Source organism: Phasianus colchicus, chromosome 8 (assembly GCF_987193195.1).
Source record: "Phasianus colchicus chromosome 8, bPhaCol1.hap1.1, whole genome shotgun sequence".
Taxonomy (NCBI): domain Eukaryota; kingdom Metazoa; phylum Chordata; class Aves; order Galliformes; family Phasianidae; genus Phasianus; species Phasianus colchicus.
In genome coordinates, this window is record NC_143443.1 from 29,586,516 (window position 1) to 29,606,924 (window position 20,409).

The 20,409-nt window shown below is 49.6% G+C and overlaps 1 protein-coding gene across 1 annotated transcript; it reads right to left on the reverse strand.

The window, feature by feature from the left end:
* Positions 1-664: 664 nt before the first annotated feature.
* On the reverse strand, positions 665-4,055 carry VAX1 (ventral anterior homeobox 1). Its single transcript, XM_031597263.2, has 3 exons — positions 3,818-4,055; positions 2,072-2,259; positions 665-1,216 (listed from the first exon to the last, which is right to left on the reverse strand). Exons 1-3 carry the CDS (start codon positions 4,053-4,055, stop codon positions 665-667), a joined length of 978 nt encoding a protein of 325 aa, XP_031453123.2.
* Positions 4,056-20,409: the final 16,354 nt, after the last annotated feature.

Genomic DNA, 20,409 nt, shown 5'->3' on the forward strand with positions numbered 1-20,409 from the left:
AAAAAAATAAAATAAAATCGACCATCGCAACGGATCTGGGTGCAAATCGAGTCGCGATTCCGTTCTCTCTCTGCGGACTCGTTTAGCAGAGCGGGGCGGAAGGCAAAAAGGGCGTTGCTGCAACCCGCGGGCTGAGCGCGGCTTGGGCACGGAGCGGTGCTGCGTCCCGCAGGGCTCGGAGCGCTCCGTCCGCAGCGGGGATCGACCGTGGAACGGAACGGCCGCCGGGAAGTGCCCGGCTGCGGCCAGGGCCGGGCAGCGGTGCTGTGAGGAGGTGTGTAAAGCCAAACCTTTGTGCTTAAGTCACTGAAGTCCGGGGAAAAAAAAAAAAAAGAAAGAAGGAAAGAAAAAAAGAAAGAAAGAAAGAAAGAAAAACAAAACAAAACAACCCGGGCATCACCTGGCAGCTCCTCTCCCCGATTCCTCTCCGGGCATCGAGCGCCCTGTGCGCTCTCCCTTTCCTACCGAAGCTGACGAACGCACGGACAGACGGCCCCGGGTGGACGGACGGACGGACGGACGCTCCCGGCCCGGCGGGGGCTGCGGGGTCCCCGCTCCGCCCCGGCCCTCGGAAGGAGCCTCACAGAGAGGGACGGAGGGAGGGGGGCATAAATATCGCCACAAATAGATACTATAAATATAAATACGGGGAAGTTACTTCGAGTCAGTCCAGTGCTTTTTTCTCAGCGCTTTCTTTATTGTTGGTCCGGGAGTAGGGCTCGAAGGCGGACGAGCTCAGGTAGCGGGCCGACAGTTCCTGCAAGTTGCCCGCCAGCGAGCCCGCCACGGCCAGCGGCGCGGAGGAGAGCCGCCCCGCCACCGAGCCCAGCAGCGTGGGCACCGGCAGCCCGAAGAGCCCGTGCCCGGCGGCGGCGGCGGCCGCTCCGTGCAGCGCTGCCGGAGGGGGCGGCCCCGCCGCGGTGCCGGCGCTCGGGGGGTGCGGGGATCCCCCGGCCGGAGCCGCCGCCGCCGCCGCCGCCGCCGCCGTGCCGCTGCCCGCAGCCAGGCCGGGGCCCCGCAACGCCGAGCCCAGAGCTCCGCTGGCACAGGGCGGCAGGAGGCCGGGCAGCCCCGGCGGGGAGAGCAGGCGGCCCTGCTCCAGCAGCCGCAGGACGCTGCAGGTGGCGGCGGTCTCGGATACCACCGAACGCAGCTCCGAGTCTTTGCCCTGGTCCTTTTTCTGCTTGGTGCGTCGGTTCTGGAACCACACCTTTACCTGCGGGCCGGGGAGAGAGGGCAGGGTCAGGTGCGGGGGCAGCAGAGGTGCCCCGATTCCCCCACGGCCTTCCGCTGGGTTAGGGCAGGCCGGGAGCTTCCTGCCAGCGGATCCGGCCCTTTTCCTTCCGCTGCGGCCCCGCACGGCTCCATACAGCCCCGCACAGCTCCGCGCAGCCCCGCACGCCCCGTTCGGGCCGTGTCTATCCCGGGTCCGCACTGCTCCCGCACCGCCGGGCCCACACGGGCTCTCTCTCCCACTTCCCTCGTCTCTTTAAACCGGCTTTAGAGAGGAAACCTGCGCCCATACGAAAAAAAAAAAAAAAAAAAACAACCCTCCCCACTCCCCCCCCCCCCCCAAATAAAAAAAGCATGGCGGTCTCTGTAACCTACCACTATTGAACTTGTCACCGCTATCCGGCAGGGGAAAGAAAAAAAGCCAATTAGCTTGTCAGGGGGATTTATTGCTGGATGATGTTTTGCAGAAATATGAAGGCGGCTGCGGGGCCGCTCCCTGCTCAGTGCCATCTCTCCCGGCGGGGCCGTTCCTCCCCTCGGACACACGACGGGCTCTCAGAGCCGGCCGCAGCGCAGCGCAGCCCGGCAGCAGCTCTCGGAGCTGTCCGCAGCGCGCACAGCCGGCTCAGGGCCTCCGATTCCCCGCGCAGCTCCGCGATTCCCCCTCCGCGTCCTCGCGGCTTGTGGGCACCTCGGGCCCGGCCTCTACACAACCCTTCCCAACCCTCCGTTCCAAGAGCCTGCGCGGGGCGCGCAAAATGCGCGCAGGGCCGCGGAGCCGCCGGAATACGGGAGACGCGGCATTTCGCAGCCCGAACAGGGCCGGTCCCGGTGGTACCTGAGTCTCGGAGAGGTTGAGCTGCCGGGCCAGCTCGGTGCGCTCCCGCCCCACCACGTACTGGCACCGCTGGAACTCCATCTCCAGGCGGTAGAGCTGCTCGGCCGTGAAGGAGGTGCGGGTCCGTTTGGGACGGTCCAAATCGAGGCCTTTGGGCAGGATGATCTCTCGGATGGAACCTTTGGCATCTGGCAAAGCAAGGCGCAGTCAGCTTTACACACAGGCAACCCCTTTCCTTTTTTCTTTTTCTTTTTTTTTTTCCCCTCTTTTTCTTTTTTTTTCTTTTTCCTTCTTTTTTTTTTTTTTTCATTCATTTCTTTTTCCTTTATTTCCTTTTCCTTTCTTTCTTTTTAGACCATTTTCCTTTTTTTTTTTTTTTTATTTTCCTTTCTTATTCTATTCCTTTTTCCGTCCTTATTTTTTTTTTTTCCCTTTTCTCTTCCTAAGGGATGCAAGAAGAGCCTCTACTCCCCTCTTTCAAGACAGAGATCCCAGCCAGGCTTGGGGTATTGGCCCTGATATTGCGGGGCCGCACCCAAGGAAGGGAACAAGAAACAACAAACCCGAGAGGGCAGGAAGGAGGGGGCGATGGGGCAATAAACCAGCCTCTCTGAACCCATCTCGAATCGGCCCCGCTCGGCCTTCGAGAGGTCGGGATGCTTCGGGCCGGGCTTTGTGGCCACGGGCTTGGGCAGCCCTTTGTTCCCCGGGGCTGTGGGTGTGCTGGGAGCCCCCAACGGCAGCCTCCTAAAATATAAAACCATCTTTTTAGATTTCTTTTAATTTTTTTTTTTTTTTAATTTTTATTTCTTTAAACAAGTTTCTCAGGCTATAAAAGCGGGTTGCGGCCCGCCTGCCCATTTCCAGCATGGGGACACCAGGGCTCGGCATCGTGGGGGATTTTTTTGGCAAACAGGAGAGCAACGAGGGTAGAAATAACCCCATGGAAGGCTCCCAGCGGCCCCGAACCCTTTTCTGTAGCACCGAGCGAAGGAAAGGGACAGACCCAATTGGCACCACTGCCAGGGCAGACATCCGCGCTCCCTGAATCCCTCCCAACTTCGCTGCCCGCAAATTTACCTCCCCTCTAAAATGAAATCAGAGGGAAGCACCCGCCGTAATCTGCCCCTCTCTGGGTCAATCGGTCGCGCGAGGATTAAGGACTGTTCCAAGGCCCCACGTTCCGCCTTGCGCTCCCTCCTCCCCCCACATCGCACCTTGAGAAAACCACCGTTCCTTCGCGGATATATCTATTTTTTTTTCTTTTTTTCTTTTTTCTTTTTTTTTTTTTTTTCCTGGAAGGGGGTGATAACGGAACGATTTCGTTCATTTCGGCCCAGAGAGAAAGGAAAGAAACAAACCGCCCGAGTGTAAAAAGCACACAAAGCCCTTCGTCATCTCCTCATTGACTTCGGGCCGGGTGGCTGCACCCACACCCCCGCTCCGGGGAGGCTGAGCGCTGGCACACGGGGACGGCCCCGCACCCTGCCCGGCCCCCGTGGGGCGCGGAAGAAGCGCTGCGGGCCGCGGCCGGGCGGATCCCGCGGGCGGCGGCGGAACCGAGCGGGGAACTCCGCCGCGATGCACCGCGTCTCTCCGGGGCTCCTTCGCCGGAACGGGGCAGCGCCGCACCCCCGGGGGCTGTGCCCGGCCCGAGCCCGGGGCAGAGCGAAACGATGCGGCCGAAATACGGCGGCGTGAGCGCGGAGCACCTTCCCCACCCCGCGGAGCACCCCGGGCTCGTACCTCTGACCAGGATCCTCCTGCAGTAGTCCGGGTCCGCCGAACCAGATTTACTTTTGTTACAGTCTTCGGTAGCTGCGGAGGCAGAAAAAGTCCCTTGTTGCTCCTTCAGAAAAGAAGTAGAGATATTTCCTTCAGCCCCTTTGCTGTCCTTGCCCTCCTTGTGTCCGTTCTTCGAGACCCGATTGGTTTCAGTCTCTGTGCTGCATCTAACGTCCATTTTGTCTTGTTTCCCAAACATGTAGTGCAATAAAAAGAAAACAAAACAAAACAAAAAAAAAGGAAAAATAGAAAATAATAAAAAATAATAATAATAAAAAGAGAGAGTGGCGGCGGTAGAAGAAGGCGAAGTCTCCGCTGGATATTGCACGGCTCAGGTCACACCGGTGGGATCCGCACAGCACCTCGAGGAGGGAAGGTCGGGGTCGATCCCACTGGCAAAGCTGCGGTTCCGTCGCTCCCCGCGTCCCGCTGCGCTCCGCGCGCAGGTACCGCGCTCCGGCTCCGCGCTGCTGTGTCCGCCTTATCACGGAGCCACGCGGCTGCTGGGCGCCCGGGGACGCGCACTCGCTGCTTCAATTGATTACGGGTAATTTTGCAGCCTCCACATTTAGGTTACCTCATGAATACACTAAATTGTTTGGATAATATATCAGATCGTAATGGATGGTTTGTGTGCTTGTCCCCAATCAAGCGGAGTTTAGCCAGTGAATAAACCGAAATGATTGGTCTTGCTTTCAGGAAACACACAATCAAAAGACTGAGACTTCCCGAAAAAAAAAAAAAGAGAGAGAGAGAGAGAGAGAGAGAGAGGAAAAAAAAAAAAAAAAAAAAAAGAGAGAGGGGAAAAAAAAAGAGGGGGAAAAAAAAGAGAGAGAGAGAAAAGGGGAGGGGGGGAGGAGGAAAAAAAAAAAAAAAAAAAAAACTTTTGACAAGATTCACCCGGAATTGTTCGCACCATTAGCAGCCATTATTAACTTTCTTCGGTACGCCTTTGACCTCCCGATGATAGAGTGGCTTTCTCCAGAGCACGCCAAATAAATGTGAATAACGCTGCCGGGAAGGGCTGGAAAAATGCAGTTGGAGGGAAGGGAGGGGTAAAAGGGGTGTGTGTGTGTGTGTATGAAGAAGGGGGGGGGGGGGAAGGAGGGGGGTGCGGAAAAAAAAGCCCCCGCGGATCCCACCAGACCCGACGGGTCGCACCGCGTACGCAGCTCCGAAGTTCTCCCGTCTGCGGCTCCGCGGGGTCGGGCCGGGCCGCTCAGCGCTTCTCCCCGCTGCGCGCCATCCCCGTGCGCTGCGCTGCGCCCCGCGGCTCTGCGCGCTGCGGCCGTGCGTGCGTGCGTGTGTGTGTGTGTGAATTCCGCACCTTCACAAACACTGAACCTATTCGCAGAGGCTGTGCTCGTTGAGGGGAGGGTAGGGGGGAGAAGGAGGAAAAAAAAAATAATAAAAGAGCCAGCTTTGTGTGTGCAGTGGATCCAGGAGGGGGGAGAATGTAGGAGAGAGGGGGACGGAGGGAGAGCGGAGATAGCCCGTGGAAAATCTCAGCTGCGTGATCCGCTGAAGGGGGAAAAAAGTTTTACTCTAGCGATTTCATTGTCCGGGCTACAATATCTCTGAGAACCGCAACAGCCCGTAATCCAATAAGACCATTGATTAGGCGACAATGATTCAATTCAAGCAAATGGCCTTGTGCAAAGAGCATGCTCCAGCCCTTCTTGTCACCTTGCGGGGCAGAAGCCCTCTTCATGCTGCTCTCCTTATTCATTCCTTTATGGGAAACGTAGAACGAAAGGAGTGAAAGATGGCAATTATCTAATTGGACTATTAACAAACAATTCTCCGAGTGTGGCTGTCTGGCAGTGGTTCTCGGCCGAGGTGAAAGGCCACATGTTGCACTGCCCCATTCACAAAGCGTTTGGGGGCCTGAGAGAGAGAGAAAGAATTTTCCCTGAGAATTTTCCACACAAGCGCCGAACACCGGGCGGGCGGCTCCTGTCTCAGCCCCGGGCTGCCGACCCCCGACGTGTCACCCATCGACGTGTCACCCCCAGGGCACGTCTCACCCACCTGGAGAACCCCGGCCTCCCGCACGGCCCCGCGGTGTGAGAGCTGCTGTTGGGACCGGCCCTGGAAGGGACCGTCCGGTGTAGTGGTCGCAGGGGGGAGGAAGGGAGGGAGGGGAAAAAGCAGGATGAAGGAGGGAAGACGCAGGATAAAGAAGGGGGGTGGGGGGAAGGGGAAGAGGGAAAAAAGAAAGAAGAAAAACGAAAGGAGAGAGGAAAGGAGAGAGGAAAAAGGGAAAGGAAGAAGAGAGAGAAAAAGAAAGAGAAAAAGAAAGAGAAAAAAGAAAAAGAAAAAAAGAAAAAAGAAAATGAAAAAGAAAAAGAAAAAAAAAAGGAAAAGAAAAATGGAAGAGGAAAGAAAAGGGAAAGAGAAAGAAGGAGAATAAGAAAAAGAAAAAAAAGAATAGGAAAAAAAGAAGAAAAAGAATAGGAAAACACACTGGGAAAGAAAATAGGGGGAGGGGAAGGAAGAAAAAAGGAAAAAGAAGGGAAAAAAGAAAAGAAAGTGAAAAAAAAAAGAAAAATGAGAATGAAAAAGAAAGGGAGAAAAGAGAAGAAAAAAAGAAAAAAGGAAAATAGAAAAAAAAAAGGAAAAAAGAAAAAACAAAAGAAGGAAAAAAAGAAAACCGAACAAACTGGAAAAAGGAAAAAATAAAAAGGAGGAGAAAGGAAGAAGAAAGCAGGAAAGAGAGAAGGAGGAAAGAAACGGGCAGTTCACAGACACACCTCAGAGAGTTGGACTCTAGTGGAGATTATAAATCTTGGTTGTTTTCCCACAAATAATAAAATCATTTATTGTTGTTGTTGCCTAAAAATCCAGCTCGCCGTTGAGGAGGTGCCCCCAAGATTTTAATCAGCTGTGTTTATGCACGTAAGCAGATGTGCAACGTCTGTCCTACGGACCGGTTTTATTCCTCCTTACAGCAAACGAACCTCAGCAATCTCTGGTGGTCTGTTGTCATTAGTTACTACTTGTATGGCAGTCATACCCAGAGGCCCCAAATAAATCACAGCCCCATTGTGTGAGGCTCCATGCAGATCCAGAGAGAGGATGGAGTGAGTTCGTTTCCTCCATGAATTTGCAGTGCTGCCTGACACCTGCCGTGCCGAGGGATGCTCATAAAACTACACATTTGAGAGAGATTTGGCCATCCCAGGAGAGGTGCAACAAGTGGAGCTGATGAGCGGGGCATTCTCACGTGGCCAAAGTATAGATTTGTGTTTAGCAGGTAGCAGCTTTGCTGCGTGAGGCACATAAATACGGATACAGCGTATTGTTGGATACATTTCTTTAATGCTAAATAAAACAAAGTTCTCTTGCGAGCACTTTTTACATCAGAAATAATTGTTAAGGCAGGACAGGCACAATGATTCATGCAGAAGGTCTGCAAAACGCTGAGAGAGATTCTGTTTGTTTAGATGCATGGGAGCATGTGTGGCATTTCAGCCCTCGGTTCTCCTTATGCTAATAGGGAAATGGAATAGGGATATTTGTTGTAATAATAAAAATGGAGCAGCTGAACTCAGTTACTCTGAAGCAGAATATCTGCAGAATTAATACAGTATTTATGTGATACTCTTTTTTTTTTTTTTTATTCACAAAGAGGGCCTGATCCAAAACCCAGTGAAGGCCAAGGAAACTTTGTTCTGAACATGCAGTATCTTAACAACTGTGTTACAAACCCCTTTCTGTCCACAGACATCAGTTCGGTCAGAACTTCCCCACCAAATGAGTTAAATTTGTTCTCACACATTACAAACAGCACACGCAGGAAATCCACATTATGACCATCCCTAAAGTCAACATCTTCTGTAGTGTAACAGCCACTACAACTCCATTCCCCTATTTTTGTCCATTTTTTTCCCCTAGTCGACATATATACAACACTCCTGCATATTATGTTCTTTCATGCCCTGGAATGAGGTTCCCTGCTTTCCCTTCTTACTGCCATAGCTCCAGGGATCTCCTCAGCATCAGCACGTTTACCCACGCACCGCTGGATAAGCAGATTAGGGGTTACCTCTTTTCCTCTTAAATATTGCTTAAAAATGCTTTAGCACATGCATACTCCCTGGCTGTACTTTGCTACACAGACTACTGTGATGCTTTCCATACACAGTTTATCAGCTTGCAGAGTATTCCGATGCAGAGGAGAACTAAGAACTTCATTTCTCATTGACTGCCTGCCCTCATTTCTATTGCTGTTATCATGATCTTTCAAACAATGAGTAGGAAAGATGTCCATCATTGCTTTAACTTCCTAAACTGGAATCTCGGGGCCTGAATACCTTCCTGGTTGCTTCTAACATACAGAAAATGGTAGAGTTACGTAGTGTAAAAGGGTCAAGAACATGCTCCAACACATCCAACCCCTGGGCACTGCAAAAGGCAAATGAATGGGAAACCCAAATCCCTCCTTGTTGTGTGCATACACACAGAGAGTTCTTCTCTCATAGGGATTCTGGTCACCACGAGCGTGGGGCACCTCCCTGACACAGTGCATGACATAATGAGCCACTGTTGCCCCCTGGCATTAGTCAGTCCTAGGCAGAAAATGGGCATATCTGTGAATTTCAACATATACAAACTACTGTGTTGACCACTGCCACATGGGCCCCCATACCATGGTACAAAAGCTATCTCTTGGTGTGTTCTACGTGAAGTTATTGCCACAGGTGCACAAGAACTCAATTGCAGCAAGACAATTTGTCTTACAGGTAGGCAAGTTTGTTCAAACAGCTCTGCAGAAAAATGCGTTGATATCATAAAGGGACAGATCCTTTTCTAAATATGCTTCATCAGCTCCTTTTTTTTTTTTTTTTTTTAATCCTGCTGTTGTGTCCAACATGCCCTACACTCTCCTCTTCCAGAAAGAATTCTGCAGGGCAACAGTTCAAACTAAATGGCTGCGTCAGACAACATCTATTTAAAATAAAGTATACACAGAAAATACTTGTTATTCCTTGTAGCTGTTGATTCCCATGCTTTTCTATACTCCTCCTCACTAGCCTGATGCAGAACGCAGACCGAGCTGCTGCTTAATTTTCCTGCATACTTTGGCAGTAATTACAGTATTGTCTCTTCCAGATACGAAAATGAGCATATTGGCAGGAATCAGCAGCACTGTTCTGGAGGCCAGTAATAATGAGCATGGGTATCACACGTGTATCATGATTAATCACATTTTGGTCATTATGAGCTGCTCCTTAGAGTTATCAATCTGGACAGTAGATTAATGCAAAGCTTCATTGCCTGTATCATGCCCGTGGCTTATGTGAGTCATAGGAACAATGGGGAGAGAAAACCATGAGACATGATTCTTTTCATGAGGGAAAACAGCGAATTAAGAGGAAATACTATTTGTTCTCTGACAGCACATTGAGAGCCTTCAGATTCAGCCTCGGCCGTGTCTCTGGCTCCCTCCGTGACCATCAGCACTGAACACTCAGCTTCCCTCTGCCTTCACTTCACCCTCTGCAGACAGAGGAATTAGCTGTACCAGCTCTGCTCGAGCACTCATGGGTATAACCTCAAAAGCTGCTAGCCCACGAGCCTCTGCTGCGTGCTAAAGCTCCTGCAATCCTATTCATTCCCATAGCAAATACAAGCAAGCTTGAAGGTTTAAACAGCTCACGAGGAGAAGTTTGCTAAGGTGACACGGTCAGGAGAGCAGACCCAGCGTGTACTCTTTTCAGCACTTCCATTTTAAACCATGAAGATATACTCTACAACAAAAGCAAAAATACAAAAATAAATTTAAAAAAAAAAAAAGCCCTATTCTGGGTTAAAACAATTCAGTTCTTTTCTTTTAAGTGCTTCATTCAGTTCGGGGTCAACACAAAGCATGCCTCAAATATCATTGTGTTCTCCAGGAAAATCACAGAATGGTGATGGCTGGAAGGGATCTTAAGGATCACACAATCCCAACCTCCTGCCATTGGGGGAAGGCTTGGCAGCACAGCCTTGCTGGGTAGAACCTGCCCCACAGGCATCATCTCACAGCTAGAGGGGTTTCAGAGAACAAACACTGTCTCTACTACACTCTGCACTACAGAGTGAAATAATTCTGCCATCACCCTGGTGCTGGTGTGGTATAGCATCCAGCAGACTTGGTGGAGATCTTTAAAATACAGATGTTGGTGTTTTATTACTGGCTTTGCTCTACTGTTATTTCTCCCACATGAAAGCAGGAAGTTTCAGCCAGAGCCATGAGAATAAACCATAAACATTAAATGTTTTAGAGGGTTTGCCTGCCTGAGTGTTTCAGTCATGGCCAACTAGAACACTGAGGTGCAAGCTAAACTGGGAATCCCTGAGCTATAGAACTTGAAGGTTAATTCATATCATAAAGAGAAGTGTGACCACATTTACAGGAAGTCTTTGGGCTGGATCTTTAGCTTGAATGTAGAAAGGTTTTTGCTACCTGTAGATGGGTGCCAAAAGGAATGCTTCAGCAAAGTTCCTAACAACACTTTGTCAAGGAAAATGATGGAAAACAACAAAATATCATCACCATTTGGTTTGTAAGGATCTGTAAGAGACAGTGCATGGATTTCTGAAGGATACTTTGCCTAATGAATTTAAACACAGTGGGAAGCTGAGCATCACAATGGCAGACAGCTCTGAACATGGCTAAACACAAGGTAATGCAAATCATCAGTGATTAGCCATATAGCTCCAGTGATCTGAAAAGCTCTGAATTTCCAGCTACCTCTGAGGGAAAAGAACCTGCACTGAGAGTCATCAGCATCTGATGTTGCTCAATCTGTAGCAGCAGCCTAAAACTATAAAGGGATTGTTTACATTTATTAAACAAAACTAGAGCAGGATGCCCAAACCATTGGGATAACACAGGATTATGCCACAGATCTCCATTAATTCTGCGTTCATATTTTTATCCGCTGCTATATCTCCTGAGAGAAGAGTCCAAAAAATGCTCGAGAAATGATAATGAAAATAATTACAGAGCTGATAGGATTAATATATGAGAGATGGCACAGTCTGGAATTATTTTGCTGAGAGGAAGATTAAAGTGGAGCTGATTGCAGAAGTCAAAATTCTCAAGAACGCAGCATCAGACCTTCATTTTATCACATAATACGAGGACAAGAATCAAGTTAAATTAAAAAGTGAAAAATTTAGAATGAAAAGAAAATGCCCAGACACGTTTCATCACCTGTGAGAGCTCCTGCAGCAGACAGTTATGGAAGAAGGTATCATGGCTTGATTTTAAAGTGAATTGGACATTGTTAGGATTATCTCATTACACAGGGCTGCACACAGTGATAACCGTGATTGAATCTTACATCCCAAGATGGAAATCCATCACCCAAAGGAGATATTTACAGGTGAGAGATGCGCATTGCCATTAAGTTTAGGTTTGTTCTTCTCTGAAGAAGGTTCCTCCATTACTTTTTGTGCTCAGTTGGGACTTCAGAGGAAGGAAGTTACAAGAGGTATCCATGCACTGTGAGGCTGAGGACACGGGCTGTTTTCTGCTTGTCCTTTGCTTGGTTCCACAAGTTGTGTTTGTAAAGCAAAGCCTGAAGTCTGTAGCACTGGCAAATGCTTGGAGACTATGCTTACAACCTGGACAAGACCAATTGGATAAAGAAAGAAATAAGGTTTATTTTACATTTATAGATGGAAGAAGATGTTTAATTTTTGATATATTATTGTATTAAACCACATTTTGGTTTGGTGGAGGAGAAGAACAAAAAACATTATGCCCTATCAATAGTATCAGAGGAACAGAATGAGGTCTTCAGGGCCATGCTCTAAACCACCAGAAGAGAAAAAACATTCAGAAAACAGAAGGGTTATTCAGCAGGGTTGCTGAACACCTGCCAAGGTACATTGTTAAGCTCTAAGGTGTGGAAATGATGCTACCCACTCTCTACCTTTCAGTAAGACACACATGACATAAAGACGTGGTATCTGGCTGTGAAGAGCAAGTATTTCTTGGCTTGTTTCCAAAGGCATGCTCTTAAAATGCTCAAATCCCCACATACCTGCATGGGAAGCCAACATCCACTCCAAGCAGCCTTTTCTAGCCCAGCAAAATGCAGATCTGTGGACCCCATTTTGAGAGAGTTTGTCCATATGAGCTCTAAAGATTCCTTCCAACTCAAATGATTCTGCAACTCTATGACTTTGTGACACACCTGAAGTTCTGTCACCAAGATTCAGTGTTGCTCATGTTATTAAAATCACTCTTGATTTAGGCTCCTACCAGATTGGGGTCAATTCCCAGGAATGCTCAGCTGGTAACCTGCTGCCTGGTTCATATAAAGCCATTCTATGCAATTTTGTCTCAGTTCTATCTTTGTGTGTATTACACCTTCATTTCATCCTAATGAAGATGAGAATTGGACCTTCCAGTATCTAACCATTTGCCTTTATCACAGAACTAATTCACTATTGTGTTGGCAGAGCTCCTACTACTGTCAATGGGAATTATGCACTTTGAATGAAAGAGAACGAGGCCATAACTGTTAAAGAATTATGCTATTAAAACAGCACAATGTGTTTTATTTTTATAGAGAGCATTACATATGAAGAGTCAAAAACACTTCATGGAGAAAGAATAATGGACTGAGCCTCGCAGGGCTGTTTGGAGTGGGGCTGATTTGGAAGGAAAGGACAAATGACTGCACAGAGGCAGAGAACAGCAGAAAAACTGGTCTTCAAGGCTAAAAAGCAGCCAGCAGATTTCTTCACCAAGAAATCCCAAGGGAAAAAGAGAAGATGAGTTGCCAAAAAGAGTTCGGTATCAGATGGGCAAAACACCACAGATTTTGTAGAGCTTTTGAGCAGGGTGACACATGCAGTACTCATCCTTCCTCCTGCCAAAGATGTTTATAGAACAGCCTTAACAAGTGTCCAAACAACACAGCTCAGCTCAAAGCAGTTTATAGAGAGGGCCATGCAGGCCACTGCCTGTGTTAGAAAGCTCACCTTGCTTAGTTTAACTCTCTGGGGTGATTTTGGTGCTACACCTTCACCTTGAGCTCACTCATCCATAACTGGGCTCATTCTGAGAAATGCTAAGAACCACTCAGAAATGTTTGCATAAAGCTGCTGTTAGGTTAATTTAACCCCTAGGACACTTGCATGGCTCAAGAAGCATATTTTGCTCAAGTAAGGTTTTGTGATCAGGAATTTCACCATTTTATTTTATCCACAGAAGCAGCTTTCAGATTTGCCTATTGCCAAATCACAACCCAAACATTCCATGGGTAGCTGCAGTGAGGTGAACTGAATGCTGACAGCATTCACATTTGCAGCAGTGAGGGGATGCACATGAGGTAACACGCTTTCAGTGGGACACAGACCTGTAGCACAGCAGGGGTGGGGACCTGCAGGGCTTTGCCACCCAATTCCATGTGTGCAGCACTTCTGTTCTGAAGCCTTGTAACAGGATGGAAAGTGAGCAATGACAGCAGAGCAGCCATGCCCTAGGCTGCAGCAAGTGAGGACTTGCTCAAACACAACATCCATAGAAATAAAGGAAAAAAAGCTGCTTACCTTCAGAAGGCCTCAGGTACACAGGGATCTCCAGCAAAATACCTTCACCTCCACTGCCAACCCTTAAATGAGGTCTGGGAAGGGGTGGAACCTGGCTTCACCCCTTCTGGTTACTCAGGTGCAGTGCATTGCATTGCATGCACCTGAGCTCCCCTGGGTTGGCCCTGCTTTCCCACCAGGTGCTAAATTGCTGGGTCAAGCCATCACTCAGCATTTCTGCTACAAGCCCAAAATAAATCAATTCAAATGTGGACCCGTTGTTCAGATAACTAATTTAAATCATTAAAAGACATATGGTTGACTGGGGGATTTTCTTTCCATATTCTTAAAAATCATAGTTCAGTGTAACACCCAGCAACAATCCCCTCCTGCTGCATACAAAATTCAATATACATGAAAGTCTGCTATGGAAATGAAATGCAAATAAAACATTCAGAGTTCCAACACAGGGAAGCACTCAAGTGTGTGTTTATCTTTAAACACATCTGGAGCCCCATTGACTTTGGCAAGACTACTCATATGCTTAAAGATAAGCCTGCTTTTGTTGGATTATGGCCCTGAGTGCCGGGGGAATCATTTTCATGCTCTCCAGAAAGGGCTTTAAATCACTTTTGTTTAAGGAGAGCTAACTGATTGGATGTAAACATATCTACCAAACCAATAGATCAAGATTAACGTTTATGCTGAGCCACTCGACACATCTCTAGAAATTACTTATAGTTGAAGTTTGGTTCTTAAAGAAAAATAACGATCCACTTATTTTGTAAACGAAATAGAGCTGTAGGAAAGCCCTGATACCTCCACGTGGGAATTTTGTCAAGAAAAAAGAAAAGAAAAGAGAGACCACGTTAAAGGGAATGCAGTGTTTGTTTCTGAGGGCCGTGAGAATTAGGTGGGTTATTAGATTTCAGCATTTTGAAGGAGAGGCAGAGTGGTACGCAATGGGGCTCTGCTGGTTTTGCTGATCTGCTGGTGATGCTCTGAGAGCAGCACAACAGATGGGCAGTGTGGCCCTCAATAATAACGGTTTGCTCTAATACAGTATCTCTCATTTGTGGATGCTAAAGAGTCTAATCCAGAGCCCTTGAAATCAATGGAAATGCTCTCATTGACTTCAAGGAGCTCTACAGCAGGCCCTACACTGCTAATCTTGCTGTGTTTCACAGGCACTCGGATCTACTCCCATGTGCAGATGGGCAGGTCCCCATCACACTGCATGGGCACAGGGTTAGGGTGCAGCCCTCAGAGTCACTGCTTCCCAGCCCACTGGGCTCTGCTGCTGCCCTCATCCCAGAGCATCTCCTCCTGCATCCCCCAACCTTCTGCTCAGTGCCTTCAGCCTCAGGGCTGCAATGCAGGCACAGCCCATGTGCAGAAACCCGGCTTCTTCCCGTGGTGCTTGGAAAAATCATAATAAAGGACTGTGGTTTTTGTTTTGCTTTTTAAAGCGAAAAGCAGTGCCGAATCAAGAAAGCATTGCTTTTTTAGCATTGCAACCTATGTGCCTCTTTGTGAGTCCAGCTTGGAAAAGCAAAGGGAAAAGCAAGGTAAGAAAGCCCCACCACCCCAGCCATGCACAGCAATATAGCATCACTTTGGCCGTAAGGACAATGGAGAAGGAACAGAAAGCTGTCAGGGAATAATGGTGTCCTGCTGGTAGCTAAATATGAAAGCCAAAGCAGAGACATTTATAAAATAAACAAGCATCAGGGAAGATGAGGCATTTATTGCAGCGCAGGAAATAGTGATCTCTAACAATGGTCCATCCCAGTTTCTCTGATTGTTACAGAAATAAAGTGGTGTAAATGAATGCTTTGTCTCACATTTGTTTCACTGTTTCCTGGGCAATTCCTGGTCTGCATCCAGCTCAGCCTGGGGGAGAACTGCACCTATCCTACACAGAGCACGGCTTGTGGAGGCAGGAGGACCACTAATGGACAGCTTTGTTTGAGTCTAGATTTGCACAGCCCTCTGACCACCAGCAGAAGGGCAAGGACAGGCTATGTCACCTCATCCCAGGGCTTCTCTCTGTGTTGGAGGTGAGGATGGAGAAGCTGCCCAAGTCAGGAAAGCTGCCAGGAAAGGGTGAATGGCACCATCCCTTAGGCAGGGGTAAAACCACACCAAGAATCTGACATGAAATGCACTCACCTGCCCCAGAGAGCTCCCTTGTGCTGTCACACCGTGTGCTTGTTCTGTGATGGGTACACCTGTCCAGCATGAAGGTCTGACAAACAGCACTGAATGCCTATTGGGGCCAAACCAAAGAAAATTCCAGCTTCTCCAATTGCTTCAGAGAAAAAAATCAGTCATCGCTGTGCCTAAATGGGAAGGAAAAAAAAAAAAAAAGCAAAAAAAAAAGCAAGAATTTGGACATAATTAAGTAGTCATGTTCCTGCATAGAACGAGGCCCTAAACTGCACTTCTCTGTTAACCTTCTGTAAGGGAACATAAAAAAGGCATTAAGAACCTGGTAGGGTCGTGCTGACAGGTGTATGGATGGAGAGCAGAGAACACATGTTTAAGCTGTCAGAGGGATGTTCATCATAAAGCTATGGGTTAAAATCAGACCTCCAGAACGAATATGCACTTGATCATCAGAAAACATTTTTAGCAACCCTTATTAACATTGCCTCTCTCTTCTGAGCTTTGGGAGTATAACAGCCTCTCAAGTCTGCAGGGTAATTCTCATGGATTGTTTTTTGAATTTAAAGCTGGACAGGAAAATGTATGAAAATTCTTCTGAGTGAGGATAGATTAGATGGCCTGATAGACCATTTTCCTCTCTAATTTCCATTAAGGTGATTAGTTGGAATGTTGCTCTTGGCATATTAGTGAAAAAAACACTGGAAGCAGTCAGCGGGTGGATCCAGTATCTCCAAATAATGTTTGTAGTAATAGCAGTGATATAAAAATCTATCTCAGATATTTATATAACTCTAATTACTGCCGGAGTGAATCACAATCTTTCCTGTATGCACCTTGCAACACTCCCCAGGAGAAGGGATTTGTATCAAGTGCTTCAAAGGAAAGGAGCAGCTATAAACAAGGATTTGGTTGTCTGGTGGGCGAGAGCAATCAGGAAAATTAATCTGAATGAACTGAAGCAGGAATTTAATTTGGATCCTTTTGCCAAGTTACATTTTGCACATAATCCTCATTCAGAAGGAGTGTCTTCCATTGAGCACAGAGCACTTGGCTCTTGCTGCGTACCTGTTGACACCGATATCCATTACCCGCTCAAAATGGATTAGTTGCACAATTAAATAGAGAATTCACTTGTGTTTTCCTATGCTTGTGGTTTGCCCAGCGTTTTAAAAATAACTACCCAAAACGTTCACCTCGTCTACAGTGGGAAAAAAGCAAAATGGGCAGGGATTGGTTTGGTTGTTCGGTTTTGGGGAACTGTATCTGATAAAGCAGAATTGGGAGGGCACAACCAGAACGAGCAAAGGGCTGTCCCACTCAGAAGGCACTCTCTGCTTGGTATGTTAAATACAACGCGTATGGAAAATGCTATTAACAGCCTTTGGAAGGCCGGAAAAGGTTGTGGTTTCTACAGATTTCTTCTTCTTCTTCTTTTTCTTTGGAGAATGCTTTCACACTTTCCCGCAGAGCCCAGCAGCTCACACTGCCCTCTCCGTGCTGCCATGAGTGTCCCTGCCCGCATCCCACTGCAGCCCTGCCCGGATCCTTCTCCATCTCTGCCCGCGTCCCGCTGCACGGCCATCGGCCAAAGGTTTGGGGTTTTTCTTTAAAGAAAGCGTTTCGTTTGGGAAAATCGTTGGGAAAATGGTGCTCGATGTTTATTGTTTCTAGCTTTGTTTTAACCTGTGGTCAGTTAGAACTGGGAGGGGAGGGGGGAAAATTTGTAAAGAGAGAGAAAGAAAAAATTAAAAAGGAAAGGAAAGGAGGATAGAGATGGGGACGCAAACGCGCAGCTCTCCCGGCCGTGCCGCCGCCTCCGTGCAGCCGTCGGGCAGGGAGCGGCCGCCCCATCAGGATCCCGACACTCTCCCCGCCCCTGGAGCAGCCCCGCCGGCCCGGCTCAGGCTCACAGCCGACCCCGCTCCCTCCGTCTCCTCCTCCCTTCCCGCTCGGGCCCGACCCGCTCCCCACGCCGCATCCCGGCCGATCCCCAGCACGGATTCCGTGGGCTCCGCGGTGCCGCGGGGCGGGGCGGGCAGAGCCGGGCCCTTCCCACGGGCCGCCCCTCCCCACGTCCCACCCCACGCGCGTTCCGCCCGCTCTCCTCTTCTCGGCCTCTCTCCTTTCGTTCCACCCCACGCGCGTCCTCCCGCGCCCCACGAAGCCCCTCACTGCCCCCAGACCGGGAGGGGAGTCGAAGGAGAGTCTGCTCAGGGCACAAAAGAGAAACAATCCTTTTTTTTTTTTTTCCTCTTTCTTTTTCCCTTTCTCCCCGTGTGCCGCCCCCGAGATGGAGCGGGATGGGGGCGATGGGCTCCCCGCTTCCTCCCAGCCCCGCACCGCGAGCAGCGCGATTCCAGAGCCGTGAGAAAGCGGCGGGTTCGGGCCGCGTTCAGCTCGGGGGCAGCCGGGAAAGAGAGGACGCACGGCGTGCGTCGCGTTGCCTCCATCCCTTTATCCTTTATCCCATTAAATAAGAGTATAAAGCATATTTTTTTACGACGGGGAAAGAAAAAAAAAAGAGGAAAACGCAGGAAATACAGCTTTAACTCGCTGCCGTCTGACACGAACGACAACCCCGGAGCGGTTTTCCAAGCCGGGCTGTACCGCTGTCCCCGCACGTGGGAGCGCTGCGGGTGCCGGGCCGGGAGGTGCGGGAGCAGTGAGCGCTGAGAGCCAGCGGGTTTGGCAGCGAGCTGAGGGCTGCTGGGACCTCCGGGCTGCTCCAACATCTCTGCCCGGAGCGGGCGGTCGAATTTTACCTTCACTGAGAGGTGATTTTGCGAGATCCGCGTTTATAGCTTTCCGAGCGGGCGGCGTTAGGGCTTGTTTCTAAAAAACAAAACAAAACAAAACAAACACTGAAATATATGTTTTCTTTCCCTCCTTCCCTTAAAACCGCTATTTACTCTATCTTCCGACGGCTTTTGCGCAATGCAACAGCAGAGGGAAGGCGGCGTGGGATGACCGAGAGGGATAACCGAGCGCCTTTCGGATGAAGGAGAGCTCAGTGCCCCGCGCTGTGCGCTCAGACATCGCGGACGTTCGGTTTGTGGCATCCACGGGGAGCGGCTGTTCCGCGTGAAACCCAATGCCGAGAGCTCAGCCCGTGCCCCAGAGGCGCAACGCGAGCTGAGGGCAGACCCACGCCTCAGCCGGGGCAGGGCCGAGCCGAGCTGGGGGGCTGTCTGCCTGCCAGTCCTTTCCTTTCTCTTCTTTTCTCCCTGGCTCGGACCTGCTCGCGCACCGGAGGCTGCTCTGCCCCGCACCCAGCCGAGCGCATCCCCACCCAACCCGGCTACTGAACTTCCCGGGGCCACACAGACACAGCCGAGCAGTACTCGGCACTTTTCTTTCTGATTTCAGGCATCCTCCAGGACCCACTTGCTCATGCATTGCGACATTTTGGCTGTTCTGCTTCCCCCGAGGGAAGCACCGTTGCTCTGACCAGAAGCCACTTGTAGCAACAGGGGTACCCCCGAGCCCCCCTGCCCCAGAACACACACATACCCTTCCAGCCCAGCTCAGCACTGCCTGTGATTAGTCTCCTTCACGCCTTTGCAGGGACTCCAGTGAGGATCAGTGAGAGCCTGAAGGAGTTGGAATTCTCTTGTCTGTACCCAAGAGGACGTGGGGATGAAACACAATCATGGGAGGGCCTTTCCTAAGGCTCAGGGTGCAACACACCCAGAGGGGTTTGCAGCAGTCCTCCTCCCAGTAGGGAGCACATCTCAGTGTCGGTACATGTGGGAGAGCTCAGACCCCCAAAGCAGCCTCCCCATCCCAGCCATTGGGATGTCCTGGACTTCCCAATCCACACTACATTCCCTGCTCCACTTTTACCCATGTCAAGGCTTGGCTGTTCAGTAGGGGAGGAGGCAGGATCTCTCCACTCCTGGTACCTGCTGCCTCTGGCACATCCGCATCGCACATCCCTGTTGGAGCTCCCCCGTGCAAGGACTTGGACTGAAGATCTCTTGCAGACCTTTGTTCCACTTTCTACCAGGAGGGCAGCTCCCTCCCTTCTTCCCTTTCTTGGTGGATTCTGAGTGACAAGGATAGAGGGAGGATTTGAATTGTTTCCTCCTTCTCAAGTGTCAAAACCTGACAGCCCTTCTCACTACCAGCAGCCATCCACATGGGTGAAGTCCTGCTGGGAACCCCTCCCTGGCTCCTACAAGTGAGGGAGGACACTGCAGATGCAGAGCTACAGGGAGCTCTGAACCACAGCAATGCCTGGGAGCTGCTGCTGCTCACAGCACTTCTCTGCTGTCCTTGCATTTAGCATTCATAAGGACAGAGGAAAGAAAAGGGCTGGGAAGTGCACAGGGACTCACCATGCCATCAGATGAGTGCCTGATTGACACTCAGTTTAAAGAAACTAGGTTCATCAGGAGCTGAGCAACTACACAGGATGCACACTGTGTCCTCTGGAGCCCCTTGTGCCATCGTGTGATCAACCACAACTGATCTATAGGAGCCCCAAACCCATAAACATCACAGGAGAAGAACAGAGACTCTGGAATTGGCGGTGCAAACTGTTAAAGTGCCATTCCCAGAAGTTCAGGTACCTGCCTGCACAGCAGAGAAAACAAAACCAATGCTTCTCCCCTTCCACAGAGCCCATCAACCTCCACCAGCCTTACCCAAGGGAAAGCCCCAGCTCTGTGAGTGCACAGTGCATGATGCACACCTGCCCTGCTGTTCTTTACACCACCCACACTGATAAGTACTCCTTCACAAACATATCCAAAGGAGCAGAGGAGAGGAAAGGAGAGCTTCACCAGGAGCAGCTCCCCTCCACCTGCTCCATTAAGCACACAGATGTGTTGTTTGGTGTTTTTTTTTTT